At 39.2% G+C, this 13046-nt stretch overlaps 1 protein-coding gene across 4 annotated transcripts; it reads left to right on the top strand.

Moving 5' to 3' along the window:
• Positions 1 to 1379: 1379 nt before the first annotated feature.
• Positions 1380 to 12909, top strand: LOC120184088 (glutamate synthase 1 [NADH], chloroplastic-like). 4 transcript variants are annotated; one of them, XM_039188650.1, is made up of 22 exons: positions 1380 to 2227; positions 2342 to 2461; positions 2758 to 2871; positions 3333 to 3485; positions 3577 to 3677; positions 3769 to 3865; positions 4352 to 4461; positions 4955 to 5058; positions 5240 to 5419; positions 5503 to 5846; positions 5953 to 6023; positions 6106 to 6575; positions 6729 to 7598; positions 7714 to 7868; positions 8126 to 8287; positions 8583 to 10193; positions 10425 to 10640; positions 10733 to 11001; positions 11196 to 11501; positions 11706 to 11973; positions 12093 to 12374; positions 12473 to 12508. In XM_039188650.1, the coding sequence occupies exons 1-22, from the start codon at positions 1832 to 1834 to the stop codon at positions 12491 to 12493; spliced, it is 6420 nt and encodes a 2139-aa protein (XP_039044581.1). In that variant the 5' UTR covers positions 1380 to 1831; the 3' UTR covers positions 12494 to 12508. The 4 variants fall into 4 exon arrangements, with proteins under 4 accessions (XP_039044581.1, XP_039044580.1, XP_039044582.1 ...); XM_039188649.1 differs by lacking the exon at positions 12473 to 12508 and adding an exon at positions 12590 to 12909 and having other exon boundaries at positions 1832 to 2227; positions 12093 to 12350; XM_039188651.1 differs by lacking the exons at positions 1380 to 2227; positions 2342 to 2461; positions 2758 to 2871; ... (2 more) ...; positions 3769 to 3865; positions 12473 to 12508 and adding exons at positions 3936 to 4067; positions 12590 to 12909 and having other exon boundaries at positions 12093 to 12350.
• Positions 12910 to 13046: the final 137 nt, after the last annotated feature.

Below are 13046 nucleotides of genomic sequence, written 5' to 3'. Positions count from 1 at the left end.
CTATAGATATTTCTTTATTAAGTCTCTCGATTATTAAAAGTTATAAAATAGTCATTCGTCTATAGAGTATTGCTTTGTTGAGTAATTCGACTATTAAAAGTTACAAAATGATCACATGCCGATTTATTATGTTCCAAACTAGACATTTTCCGTTAAGAAGTTGACGATATTATAAACTAAACTATTAGTTTACCGACTGTGACATGATAATATATGATCACATAATCTCAAATGACTATCATATCTCAGTCATCATGTTAAACTCTAACTTAGATAACCGTAAACTTTTCAACGAAAATGGACGAGTTTGGAACATAATGAATAGTCGAGTGATTGCTTTGTAACATTTAATAGCCAATGGACTTAATAATGTAATAATCTACAATCGAATGATTATTTCATAACTTTTAATAGTCGAGTGATTTCATAAAGCAATACTATATAGTCGGGGATCATTTGTGTACTTTATCCTTTGATTTGTTGTTAATTTTCTAATTTATCAAACATCACCTAAATAGGGTATTGTATAAACTGCTTATGGAAAATAAAAACTCCACAGACAAAATCATAAAATGGAACAATAACAAGTGTTGATCTCATGAGTAAAATATTTTTTTAGTTCACAAATAAATATGGTAATAAATAAATTTAATAAGGAAAAAAAACTAAATTTGGTAAGTTATTTGCCGTATCACGTATACTATTGGCCGCGTCCAGTGTTTATCAGGTTAAAAAGTTCACCTTTTTTATTTTTGTTTTTTCGTCACCCCTCGCGTCACATTACGCTTATAATTACCTACATTGTTTTTAGTAAGCTCTCTTCTCTTTAAGAATTTTTTTTAAACTTTTAACAATTTTGAATAAAAAAATATTTCTTAGTGGTTTTATTGGATAGAGTACACCAAAGATAATTGAATTATGCTCAAAAAATTATGTTGGTACAGTTTAATAAAATTTAATAATTATTTAATAAATTTAATGATTAATTTATAATTTATGTAAGTATAGCAACCAAAATGAACATCGTACTTTTAGTGACTCTCTAGTGTAATTTACCCATCTTGCAAAGGCTCGGAGCCGAACCTAATAAACCGAACCTCATGAAAACAACAAAAGCATGCAACTCCCGGAATGGCTATCTCCCTCCGTCGCTGTGCCGCATAGGGTAAAAAAACCTACACGTGGCGGTTTTTGAAGCGTGACCTATCACGTCTCTGTTAGGGTGGGGTTGTTGGGTACAGGCGTAAATTTTGAGGGCTTTCCCGCAAAACTGTGGTCCCCACATACTTGTCACTGAAAACAAATTCCCTTTTTCTTTACTCTTATCATTTTTCTATATATATCCTCAACTCACAAGGTTTATCTAAAGAGCACCCCACTCTGAGGTCGGATCTGCTCAGTAATTTTCTCTTTGCTTTTTCTATTTTCTTTAGGATTTTCTGCGCGTTTTCTCGTTTCATTTTCTTGTGGTGTGATCGGTGACGGAATTTCGATTCCTGGTTCGAGTGATTCGAAGATCGGTGTTGGAGAATCCGTGGATTTTTCCTGCATGTGAAAGAATCGCTATCGATTTGAAGGATTTGGTTTTTTTGCTTGAACTGGATTTTGAAACTTACACCTGAAAGATTTCGAGGCCTCTTTTTAATTTCCCTGAACCAATCAGAAAAATCCTTCAAAATTTCGTTTGAAATCCGTCCTATTTCAGATCTATCTAGATCTTGTTGTCGGAGCTGAAACTGAAAACGAAACTAGATTTTCACTCCAAAATATTCCGATCTTATTGAAAAGCGAACTCCGGGAATTATTATTACGAGAATCGGTCTTTTGAAAAATGTCGTCCGTGCCGACGTCTAGTTATCTTCTTCAAGTTCGGAACAGCTATGTACCTCTTCCTTCAATCAACAAATCTTATCTTAATCCTCAGCTGAATGTCACTCTTTCAAACCGCCGTAAAATTAGAAATGCTCGATGCTCCGTAACAAGAAAATCCTCGGCGCCTTTGGAGAAGAAGTTTCTCGGAACCAGATTGCGGTGCTCTGCTTCCGAGAGATTACACTTTTGGCAGTCGGACGGGCCGGGTCGGATTCCAAAACTCCGGGTGACGGTGCGGTCGGCATTGTCCGGTGTGCCTGAGAAGCCTCTCGGTCTTTATGATCCATCTTTTGATAAGGATTCTTGTGGGGTCGGGTTTGTCGCTGAGCTATCCGGTGACAGGAGCCGCAAAACTGTACGTTTTAGTATATGCGTGCCTTGTAATGTAATTTTTGTTTATATACGTATATTTGAGCGTATTTCGAGTTTATTTTAGTGTTTTGACTTGATTTTTTATGGAATTTGCTAGATAACGGATGCTTTGGAGATGTTGATACGGATGTCGCATCGAGGGGCCTGTGGATGTGAGACAAATACTGGAGATGGAGCTGGGATTCTTGTGGCACTCCCTCATGATTTCTATAAGGAGGTTTGTTCGTGTTGTCGAATTTTTATGTCTATCCCGTTTCCCTAAAAAAATAAATAGAAAAACAATGCTTGGAATTAAATTCGGTGGAATAATAAAGTTCTCCAACTGGAAATTTCCATTTCAGATTTCTTTTTTAAGTTTGAACTTTGAACCACTTTTTATGCGTCAGTGTGTGGAAGAATAATAAATGAAATGTGTCCCTTAATGCCCAGATTCTATTCGTATTTAATAATTACTGAGTAATTATGGAAAAAAATGCTCTGGCCTTCTGAACATTTTTTTATTATCCTGTTCAGGTTGCAAAAGATTTTGGGTTTGAGTTGCCATCACCAGGGGAATACGCTGTGGGCATGTTCTTTTTGCCCACATCTGAGAGCCGGCGGGAAGAAAGCAAAAATGTATTCACCAAGGTAAATTTCTAAGCTGAAAGAGTTGTTCTTTAATGCTGGTAGTAGATCTGGTAAGTGTATTTTGAGTACAGTCCTAGTATTGTTGTGTGTTCATTAAATGATAATATTTTCCCCCTTGTATTTACCTTTTCTAGAGAGCACTCCTTTCTCCACACAAATACAATGTACATATAGATTAGAAAAGTCCACTTACGAAGTGTAAAAAGTGAATTAGTTTTATGTTTTTCTATTACTTTTTATACAATTTTTTTATTAAATTGAAAACGTTTGACTATTTGTTCAACTTTAAAACTTTCAAGCATTAATTTATGTATAGAAAAATTTAGTTAAACGTGTATATATTATAAAAGGTTTCAAACTAGTATCCTTGCCCATTTTCTTGTAAGCAAAATATAAGGATTCCATATTTTCTGCCCGTAGTTCAAAGTGGAAGTTGATGAAAATTTTGTTGGCTTTTGCAGATTGCCGAATCACTTGGGCATAGAGTGCTTGGGTGGCGAGCTGTACCAACAGATAACTCAGGACTTGGCAATTCTGCTTTGCAAACAGAGCCTGTTATTGAGCAAGTGTTTCTTACAGGCACACCTAGATCAAAGGCTGACCTTGAACAACAAGTAGGCTTATCTTTCTTTGTGGTGGAGTAAGGGCATTGCAAGTTGCTTCTATATGATTGATTAAATTGCGAATGTGGTAACTATTTTACAGATGTATATATTAAGGAGGGTTTCAATGGTTGCTATCCGGGCAGCACTAAACCTCCAACATGGTGGTGTTAGAGACTTCTATATATGTTCTCTTTCCTCAAGGTTTGTGCTCTAGAAACATGGGTTCATCATAAGAGGTTTTCCTGCTGTTCTGTATATCAAAAATATTTAAACCTGTATCTGGCTTGTGCAGGACTGTTGTATATAAGGGGCAGTTAAAGCCTGACCAACTTCCAAACTACTATTATGCTGATCTTGGCAATGAAAGGTTTACGAGCTACATGGCCCTGGTAAATATATTATCCCATTCATGTTTATTCTTTCTCCACTAACTCTATACTTAAAACAGCATGGAACCACTGGTAATTGAAGAGATGCAAGGTTGAGGGATGACTTCTTAGGCATTGAGGTTTGAATGATCTCTTAAGTTCTTCCACTCCTTTGATTAACTATATGAATTTGGATGCTGGATTGGATGCCTTGGGTGAGTTGGTAAGAAACTTCATTGCAAGTAAATAATGTTTGCAGAAACTTGCTGCAATGCTCTTTATCATCGATTGTGTGAGGATGAGACTTTTATTTACCGGTGGAAGGGAAATTTGTGTCTGGTTGAGTTAGCTCAGGGTAGTGTTATTTGTGTCTCAGCACTGCAGTATACCATTCTCGAAATGCCTGAACACAATTTTTTGTGTGCATTGCGGACATTTCCGAACCAGTCCCTACATTCTTAGCAGAGGAAGTTGTGAATGACAAATTTGATCCTTTTAACGATGCAGGTACATTCTAGGTTTTCAACAAATACATTTCCTAGCTGGGAACGTGCACAACCAATGCGTGTCTTGGGCCATAATGGGGAAATTAATACACTTAGAGGCAACATAAACTGGTACGTATCAGAGGAAAATCCAAATTCTGGATTAATTTGCATATACATGTATATTACGATTTCTTCCTTCTCCTTGAATAGTTGAGAATATATATTTTAAACTTTAAACTTGTTTGAATCTTATAAAAGATCCTCTTTTTTACCGTAACTGAAGCAACTTAATAAAGTTATTTCAATCTTAGTTCTGTATTTGCCAATGTTTTATTGTTGGTTACATGCGTTCCTTTACTCCTCTTTATGGTAGATCTGATAAATAAAGTGAACAATGCATGCCGGTTTGATTTTTTCTCTATGATTCAGAACTTGAGTGCTACATGCATCTTCATTTCACTACGTTTTTGTTGGTTATGAAGTTGTTTGTGTGATTAAAGCTAAAATAAAAGGATAAATGATTATATTGTCTGATTAGTTGAAATTTATATAAGATGTTTTCCTTCCTCTTTGCATATTTATTAATTAAAGGGCTTTGGCTGAATTTCTTTTATTTCAATAGGATGAAGGCACGTGAGGGATTATTGAAGTGCAAGGAGCTTGGTCTCTCGAAGAATGAGATGAAAAAGCTTCTTCCAATTGTGGATGCCAGCTCATCTGATTCAGGTAAACTTCTGCATCTCTTCTTGTGTAGTTGGATTATCTTTCATGTATTCTTGCATCATACTTGCATTATACTTGCATTTTCTTATCCCATTTCAAATTCATCCAATGCCAAACAGATGATACTCATTGTTCTTTTAACTGGCAGGTATATGATCTTTTTTGTTTCTTTTGTGTCTTGCAGGGGCTTTTGATGGTGTCCTTGAGCTTCTGGTTCGGGCTGGTAGAAGTCTCCCAGAAGCAATAATGATGATGATTCCTGAAGCTTGGCAAAATGACAAAAATATGGATCCTCATAGGAAGTCCTTGTATGAGTATTTCTCAGCTCTAATGGAGCCATGGGATGGGCCTGCTCTCATATCATGTAAGTAAACATATTCTTTCAGTTATTGATGGGTTTAACATATTCTTTTAGCCTTCTTCAACTGATGAAAAACCTATTTGCAGTTACTGATGGTCGCTACCTTGGAGCTACGTTGGATCGAAATGGACTCCGCCCCGGTCGGTTTTATGTTACACACAGTGGACGAGTAATCATGGCCAGTGAAGTTGGTGTTGTCGATATCCCTGCTGAAGATGTACTAAGAAAAGGAAGACTAAATCCTGGGATGATGCTTTTGGTAGATTTTGATAATCATATTGTTGTCGATGATGTAGCCTTGAAGCAGCAATATTCACTTGCTAGGCCTTATGGTGAATGGATTGAGCGGCAAAAAATTAATCTCAAGGACATAGTCGATTCAGTTCAGGAATCTGAGAGGGTTTCTCCACCAATTGCTGGAACTATGCCGGTAAATGATTGGTTTTCTTTTCATTAATTTTTTTCTTGCATCTTCCTCAAGTTGAGTTTTTTCCCCTGAAAAAAGTCTCACCGATGTTTAATTCTGTGACTTGAAGGCTTCCATTGATGATGACAACATGGAGAACATGGGAATTCATGGCTTATTGGCTCCATTGAAGGTTTTTGGGTATGTGTCTGTCCAGCTATGCCTTACACAATGGAAATGCCTTAATGGAACATTCTGTAATATTCTTCTGGCATCCGTGCAGCTACACTGTTGAAGCTTTGGAGATGCTTCTTCTTCCTATGGCTAAAGATGGTACAGAGGCCCTTGGTTCAATGGGAAATGATACTCCTCTGGCAGTTATGTCCAACCGAGAGAAACTAACGTTTGAATATTTCAAGCAAATGTTTGCTCAAGTAACCAATCCCCCTATTGATCCTATTAGAGAGAAAATTGTGACATCCATGGAATGCATGATTGGTCCAGAAGGAGATCTAACGGAAACAACGGAAGAGCAATGTCATCGTCTTTCATTGAAAGGGCCTCTTGTATCAATTGAAGAGACGGAAGGAATTAAAAAGATGAATTTCAGAGGTTGGCGTAGTAAAGTTCTTGACATAACTTATTCAAAGGACCGTGGTAGGAAGGGACTAGAGGAAACCTTGAACAGGATTTGTGCTGAAGCACGAGATGCAATTAAGGAAGGTTATACATTACTGGTTCTTTCTGACAGAGGTATTACATTATTTTCTCTACTCTTAACTAAACTTTTATTCTTATATCTGATTCAACTTTTTGTGGCATTGGGCTGCACCACCTCTATTGCCATCTTTTCTATTCATGAATTGTAATTCAACGAACTAATTTCACCGTCCTTCAAATATGTAGCCTTTTCATCAAAGCGTGTTGCTGTGAGCTCCCTCTTGGCTGTTGGTGCTGTTCATCACCACCTGGTAAAAAATCTTGAGCGTACACGAGTTGGATTAATAGTTGAGTCTGCTGAACCACGTGAAGTGCACCATTTTTGCACGCTAGTTGGATTTGGTGCAGATGCTATATGCCCATACTTGGCCATAGAGGCCATTTGGAGATTGCAAGTAGATGGGAAGATTCCTCCAAAATCTAGTGGTGAGTTCCTTTCAAAGGAAGAGCTGGTGAAGAAGTATTTCAAGGCAAGCAACTATGGAATGATGAAGGTTCTTGCCAAGATGGGGATATCTACTTTGGCCTCATACAAGGGTGCTCAGATCTTTGAAGCGTTGGGGCTTTCTTCAGAAGTAATTGAGAAGTGTTTTGCAGGAACTCCTAGCAGAGTTGAAGGAGCAACATTTGAGATGCTAGCTCGTGATGCGCTTCATTTGCATGAGTTAGCATTCCCTTATCGGGCTCCTGCTCCTGGAAGTGCAGAAGCTGTAGCACTGCCTAATCCTGGAGATTATCACTGGAGGAAAGGTGGTGAAGTTCACCTGAATGATCCTCTTGCTATTGCAAAGTTGCAAGAAGCTGCCAGGGGTAATAGTGTTGCTGCCTATAAGGAATATGCCAAGCGTATTCATGAGTTGAACAAAACCTGTAATCTGCGTGGTATGTTGACATTCAAAGAGTCGAAAGCGAAAATTCCATTGGATGAGGTGGAACCTGCCAGTGAAATTGTGAAAAGATTTTGTACCGGGGCCATGAGTTATGGATCAATATCATTGGAGGCACACACAACCCTGGCTATTGCTATGAATACAATTGGGGGAAAATCAAATACCGGTATGTTCTTAGAGAAGTATCAACATAAATGCTCGTTTGAGAACTCCTATGTCCAACTTTGATTCGAAAATGATGAAATTCTGCTGTTTTTTTGTAATTCAAATTTTCCTAATAGGTGAGGGAGGCGAACAACCATCTCGTATGGAATCTCTTCCTGATGGTTCAAGGAATCCAAAGCGTAGTGCTATCAAGCAGGTTGCTAGTGGGAGATTTGGAGTTTCAAGTTACTACCTTACAAATGCTGATGAACTACAAATAAAGATGGCTCAGGTATTAATCTTTCATATGGAAAAGTGTATGCACCTTTTTTATATTTAGTGCCTGTATTCCCATAGGAATAGAGGTTCCTCTTGTTTATGGATTTATATTCCCGGCAGATGATGCTGTGTTCTGCAAAGCACCTCTCAGTGACTTTGCATCTTTAACTGATACCTACATTTGATATTTGGTGAGGTTAAAATATGAACCAAGCAAATTCTTCTTTGTATATTGATTATCTTTTAACTTAAATTTTCTTTGTTATGCAGGGTGCAAAGCCTGGTGAAGGAGGTGAACTTCCAGGTCATAAGGTAATAGGAGATATTGCAGTTACTAGAAATTCTACAGCTGGTGTGGGACTTATCAGTCCACCTCCACATCATGATATCTATTCAATCGAAGACCTTGCGCAGCTAATTCATGATCTCAAGGTAGGTTCATGTGCTCTCCCTTTATATATATATATATATATATATATATTTGAAGCCGCTAGGACATTGCAACTTAGAGTTCTTCACTCTACCAATGGTCCTAATTTTCTCTGGGCATGTTCTGCTATTTTACTTGTTTCTGTACGCAACATTACTTCATGTCTATATTTCATCTTCCAGCAGCCCTTTTGCCTTCCACTTTTGAGAATCGGTTCAATATTCTTGCTAAGATGCAATATTTTATTATGTTATTGTTCAATGGTTAGTCTTTCTGACATATTTTTTGGTTTTTCAGAATTCAAATCCATCAGCTCGGATCAGTGTGAAGCTAGTATCTGAAGCTGGAGTGGGAGTAATTGCTAGTGGGGTTGTCAAGGGGCATGCAGACCATGTCTTAATATCTGGTCATGATGGTGGCACCGGGGCCTCACGTTGGACTGGCATAAAAAATGCTGGGCTCCCATGGGAACTTGGTTTGGCTGAGACTCACCAAACACTAGTTGCCAATGATCTCCGTGGTCGTACAGTACTCCAGACTGATGGCCAACTTAAAACCGGAAGAGATGTGGCCATTGCTGCGCTGCTTGGTGCTGAGGAGTTTGGCTTCAGCACTGCTCCTCTAATAACTCTGGGTTGCATTATGATGCGAAAATGCCACAAGAACACTTGTCCTGTGGGCATTGCTACTCAAGATCCCGTGCTGAGGGAAAAATTTGCTGGAGAGCCTGAACATGTTATAAACTTTTTCTTTATGCTAGCTGAGGAGGTCAGGGAGATTATGTCTCAGCTTGGTTTCAGAACAGTTAATGAGATAATTGGTCGTTCAGATATGCTTGAAGTTGATAAGGAAGTGCTTAGTAGTAATGAGAAACTTCAGAATATTGACCTCTCCTTGCTTCTCAGACCTGCTGCTGACATTCGCCCTGAAGCTGCTCAGTATTGTATTCAAAAACAGGATCATGGCTTGGATATGGCTTTGGACCAAAAGCTCATTAAACTATCTACAGCTTCTTTAGAGAAAGGTCTTCCTGTTTACATTGAAACACCCATATGCAATGTGAATCGTGCGGTTGGAACAATGCTGAGCCATGAAGTAACTAAGCTCTACCACCTGGAGGGTCTTCCTGATGGTACAATTCATGTCAAACTCTCAGGAAGCGCGGGGCAGAGCCTGGGAGCTTTCCTCTGCCATGGCATCATGCTGGAGCTTGAAGGTGATAGCAATGACTATGTTGGCAAAGGATTATCAGGTGGAAAAATTGTAGTTTATCCACCGAATGGAAGCCAGTTTGATCCCAAGGAAAACATAGTAATTGGTAATGTGGCTCTCTATGGAGCTACTTCTGGGGAAGCATATTTCAATGGAATGGCAGCAGAAAGATTTTGTGTTCGTAATTCAGGTGCCAAAGCAGTTGTTGAAGGTGTTGGTGATCATGGTTGTGAGTACATGACTGGTGGGACTGTTGTTGTGCTTGGAAAAACTGGTAGAAATTTTGCTGCAGGTATGAGTGGTGGTATTGCTTATGTCCTCGATGTGGATGGAAAATTTGAATCTCGGTGCAACCCTGAGCTGGTAGACCTTGATAAAGTTGAAGAAGAAGAGGATATTGCCACTCTAAAAATGATGATTCAGCAACATCAGCGTCATACCAATAGCCAGTTGGCTAGAGAAGTACTTGCTGACTTCGAGAATCTTCTGCCCAAATTCATAAAAGTCTTCCCCAGAGACTACAAGCGTATTCTGGAAAAGATGAAAGATGAGGAAGCCTCTAAGGAAGCCTCTAAGGAAGCTCTTGAAAATGCTGAAGAAGCTGAGGATAAAGATGAAGCAGAGATGAACGAAAAAGATGCTTTTGAAGAGCTTAAGAAGCTGGCAGCTGCATCATTGAAAGAGAAATCAAATCCGGTATGCAGTATTTGTTATTATCAAATCTTACATTCCTTTATAAGGCTATCTGCTTCTTCTTAGTCAAAGTTTTCTTCCCTCACTTATTTTTTGATTTATTTCATTGAATTTGTACAAACCCTCATTGATTGCTCCCTTCTTTTTGGTGTTCAGTTGCTATCAGCATAATGCCTGTTGGTATCACTATCACGAACTATTTGTTTACGTTCTAATTTGCTTTTGAAATTGTAGACAGTTGAGGCTGAAACAGTGAAGAGGCCAACTCAGGTTTCTGATGCTGTGAAACATCGTGGTTTTGTTGCTTATGAACGTGAAGGCGTTAAATATAGAGATCCTAATGTTCGCATGAATGACTGGAAGGAGGTCATGGAGGAATCAGAACCTGGCCCACTTTTAAAGACACAATCTGCTCGCTGCATGGACTGTGGTACTCCTTTCTGCCACCAGGTACCGATTCCCGTTTTGCTCTTTCTTCATCATTTTAAATATTAATTTACACAAAGCACAGCTTAAATCTAGGATCTTCTTTATAAATTCAGGAGAACTCTGGATGCCCTCTTGGAAACAAAATCCCTGAATTCAATGAGCTGGTGTACCAAAATAGATGGCGTGAAGCACTAGATCGTCTTCTAGAGACAAATAACTTCCCAGAGTTCACTGGCCGAGTGTGCCCTGCACCATGTGAAGGGTCTTGTGTGCTTGGTATCATTGAAAATCCTGTGTCCATCAAAAGCATTGAATGTGCTATCATAGATAGAGCTTTTGAGGAAGGGTGGATGGTGCCGCGACCTCCTCTCAGGAGAACAGGGTATGGCTTGTGTTATACCTTCAGTATACATATCATGTAGACCTTGCATTTAAAAAGTTAATTCCTTTGTTAAAGGTTCTAGTAGAAATTTAAAATGTTATGGCTAGGAGATAATTTGCATTTCTGCAAGCTTGATATATTATAGTAATTTATGCTTCAGTAAAGTAAAATTTTGTATGCATGTATTTCTGCAGGAAAAGCATTGCTATTATTGGAAGTGGACCAGCTGGTTTGGCTGCTGCTGATCAGCTAAATAGAATGGGTCACTCTGTCACTGTGTATGAGCGTGCTGATAGAATTGGAGGGCTTATGATGTATGGAGTCCCAAACATGAAGGCAGATAAGGTGGACGTAGTTCAGCGTCGGGTGAACCTCATGGCTGAGGAAGGAGTTCAATTCGTGGTTAATGCAAATATTGGAAATGACCCGAACTACTCTCTTGACAGGATACTAGAGGAGAATGATGCCATTGTTTTGGCAGTTGGAGCCACCAAACCCAGGTATATCTTTGAGGGAAGAAATAGAGCTGTTGGTTATTGATAAATCTTTGGAGAGGTTTCAGTATTTTCAGTTCACTATTCTTTACAATCAAACAATGGTTTGTTGGCTTGAAAGAAAAGTACTCATAGGACCTAAATGATCAAAATGATAAAATTAATTGTTACATGGTTGCAGAATTGATTGCATTTATTTGCTTGATGCAGGGACCTTCCTGTACCAGGACGGGATTTATCTGGTGTTCATTTTGCAATGGAGTTCCTACACGCAAATACTAAAAGCTTGCTTGATAGTGACCTCCAAGATGGAAACTACATATCAGCTAAGGGCAAGAAAGTTGTGGTCATCGGTGGAGGTGACACTGGTACAGATTGCATAGGGACATCTATCCGGCATGGATGTAGTAGCATTGTCAACCTCGAGCTACTTCCTCAACCACCTCAGACGAGAGCTCCTGGAAATCCCTGGCCACAGGTTTGACAGTTATATTCTTCGTTTCTTGATGATTCTATGCTGTTGCTTTCAATTTGAACTTTTAAATAATCTAGAAATCTGACCGTTAACCACATTTCTTTTCCTTTTTGGAATTGCAGTGGCCTCGTGTATTCCGTGTAGACTATGGGCACCAAGAAGCTGCTACCAAATTTGGAAAAGACCCAAGAACCTACGAGGTTTTGACCAAGAGGTTCGTCGGAGATGAGAATGGAACTGTTAAAGGACTTGAGGTTGTTCGTGTGCGTTGGGAGAAGGATGCCAGTGGGAAGTTCCAATTCAAGGAAGTTGAGGGCTCTGAGGAAATAATCGAGGCTGACCTAGTCCTGCTAGCCATGGGGTTCCTCGGGCCTGAATCGGTCAGTATTGTGATCACTGCCCCTTTTTAGTAATTCTTTGTGTGGAAATCAGGTCTTAATGCCTCGTCTAGTGAACCTGAATGCCCATTCATGCTTAGGTTTTTGATTTCCTTTTACCTTTCGTATCCTTAAAAGTCATTTAGTGGTGAATAATTGTTGCTCGTCAGTCATCCAAGTTGCATTTATGTTGCATGGTTTGAGCATTGCTCATCAGTTCTCTTCCTCTTTGATTTGAGCAGACAGTGGCAGAAAAATTAGGTGTCAAAAAAGATAATCGGTCAAACTTCAAGGCAGAATACGGCCGATTTGCAACGAATGTGGACGGTGTCTTTGCTGCTGGAGACTGTCGGCGTGGCCAGTCATTAGTTGTGTGGGCAATCTCGGAGGGAAGGCAAACTGCCGCACAAGTTGACAAATACCTGACTAGTGAAGACAAGGACACGAAAGTCAACGGCGAGACTCAAGATTCCGTCAAGCGGCAGCAAGACCTTTCCCAGAAGCAACAAACAACTGTGACATAGCTGATCTACAGATTGTTATTGTTTGCGACATCGAGCTGGAAAAAAAGCCGAATTCAATGCCGTAAGAGGGGAAGAGTTGTCGAAGAAAATTGTTTCATGTATGGACACAGTAAGGATCAAATCCTTTGTAAGCACCAGGGGAAGCTTTATTTATAGATTTTACCCAGCTTGTTTG

Source organism: Hibiscus syriacus, unplaced genomic scaffold (genome assembly GCF_006381635.1).
Source record: "Hibiscus syriacus cultivar Baekdansim isolate YM2019G1 unplaced genomic scaffold, ASM638163v2 tig00112857_pilon, whole genome shotgun sequence".
NCBI classification, from domain to species: Eukaryota; Viridiplantae; Streptophyta; class Magnoliopsida; order Malvales; family Malvaceae; genus Hibiscus; species Hibiscus syriacus.
This window is presented reverse-complemented; position numbering and strand designations above follow the sequence as displayed.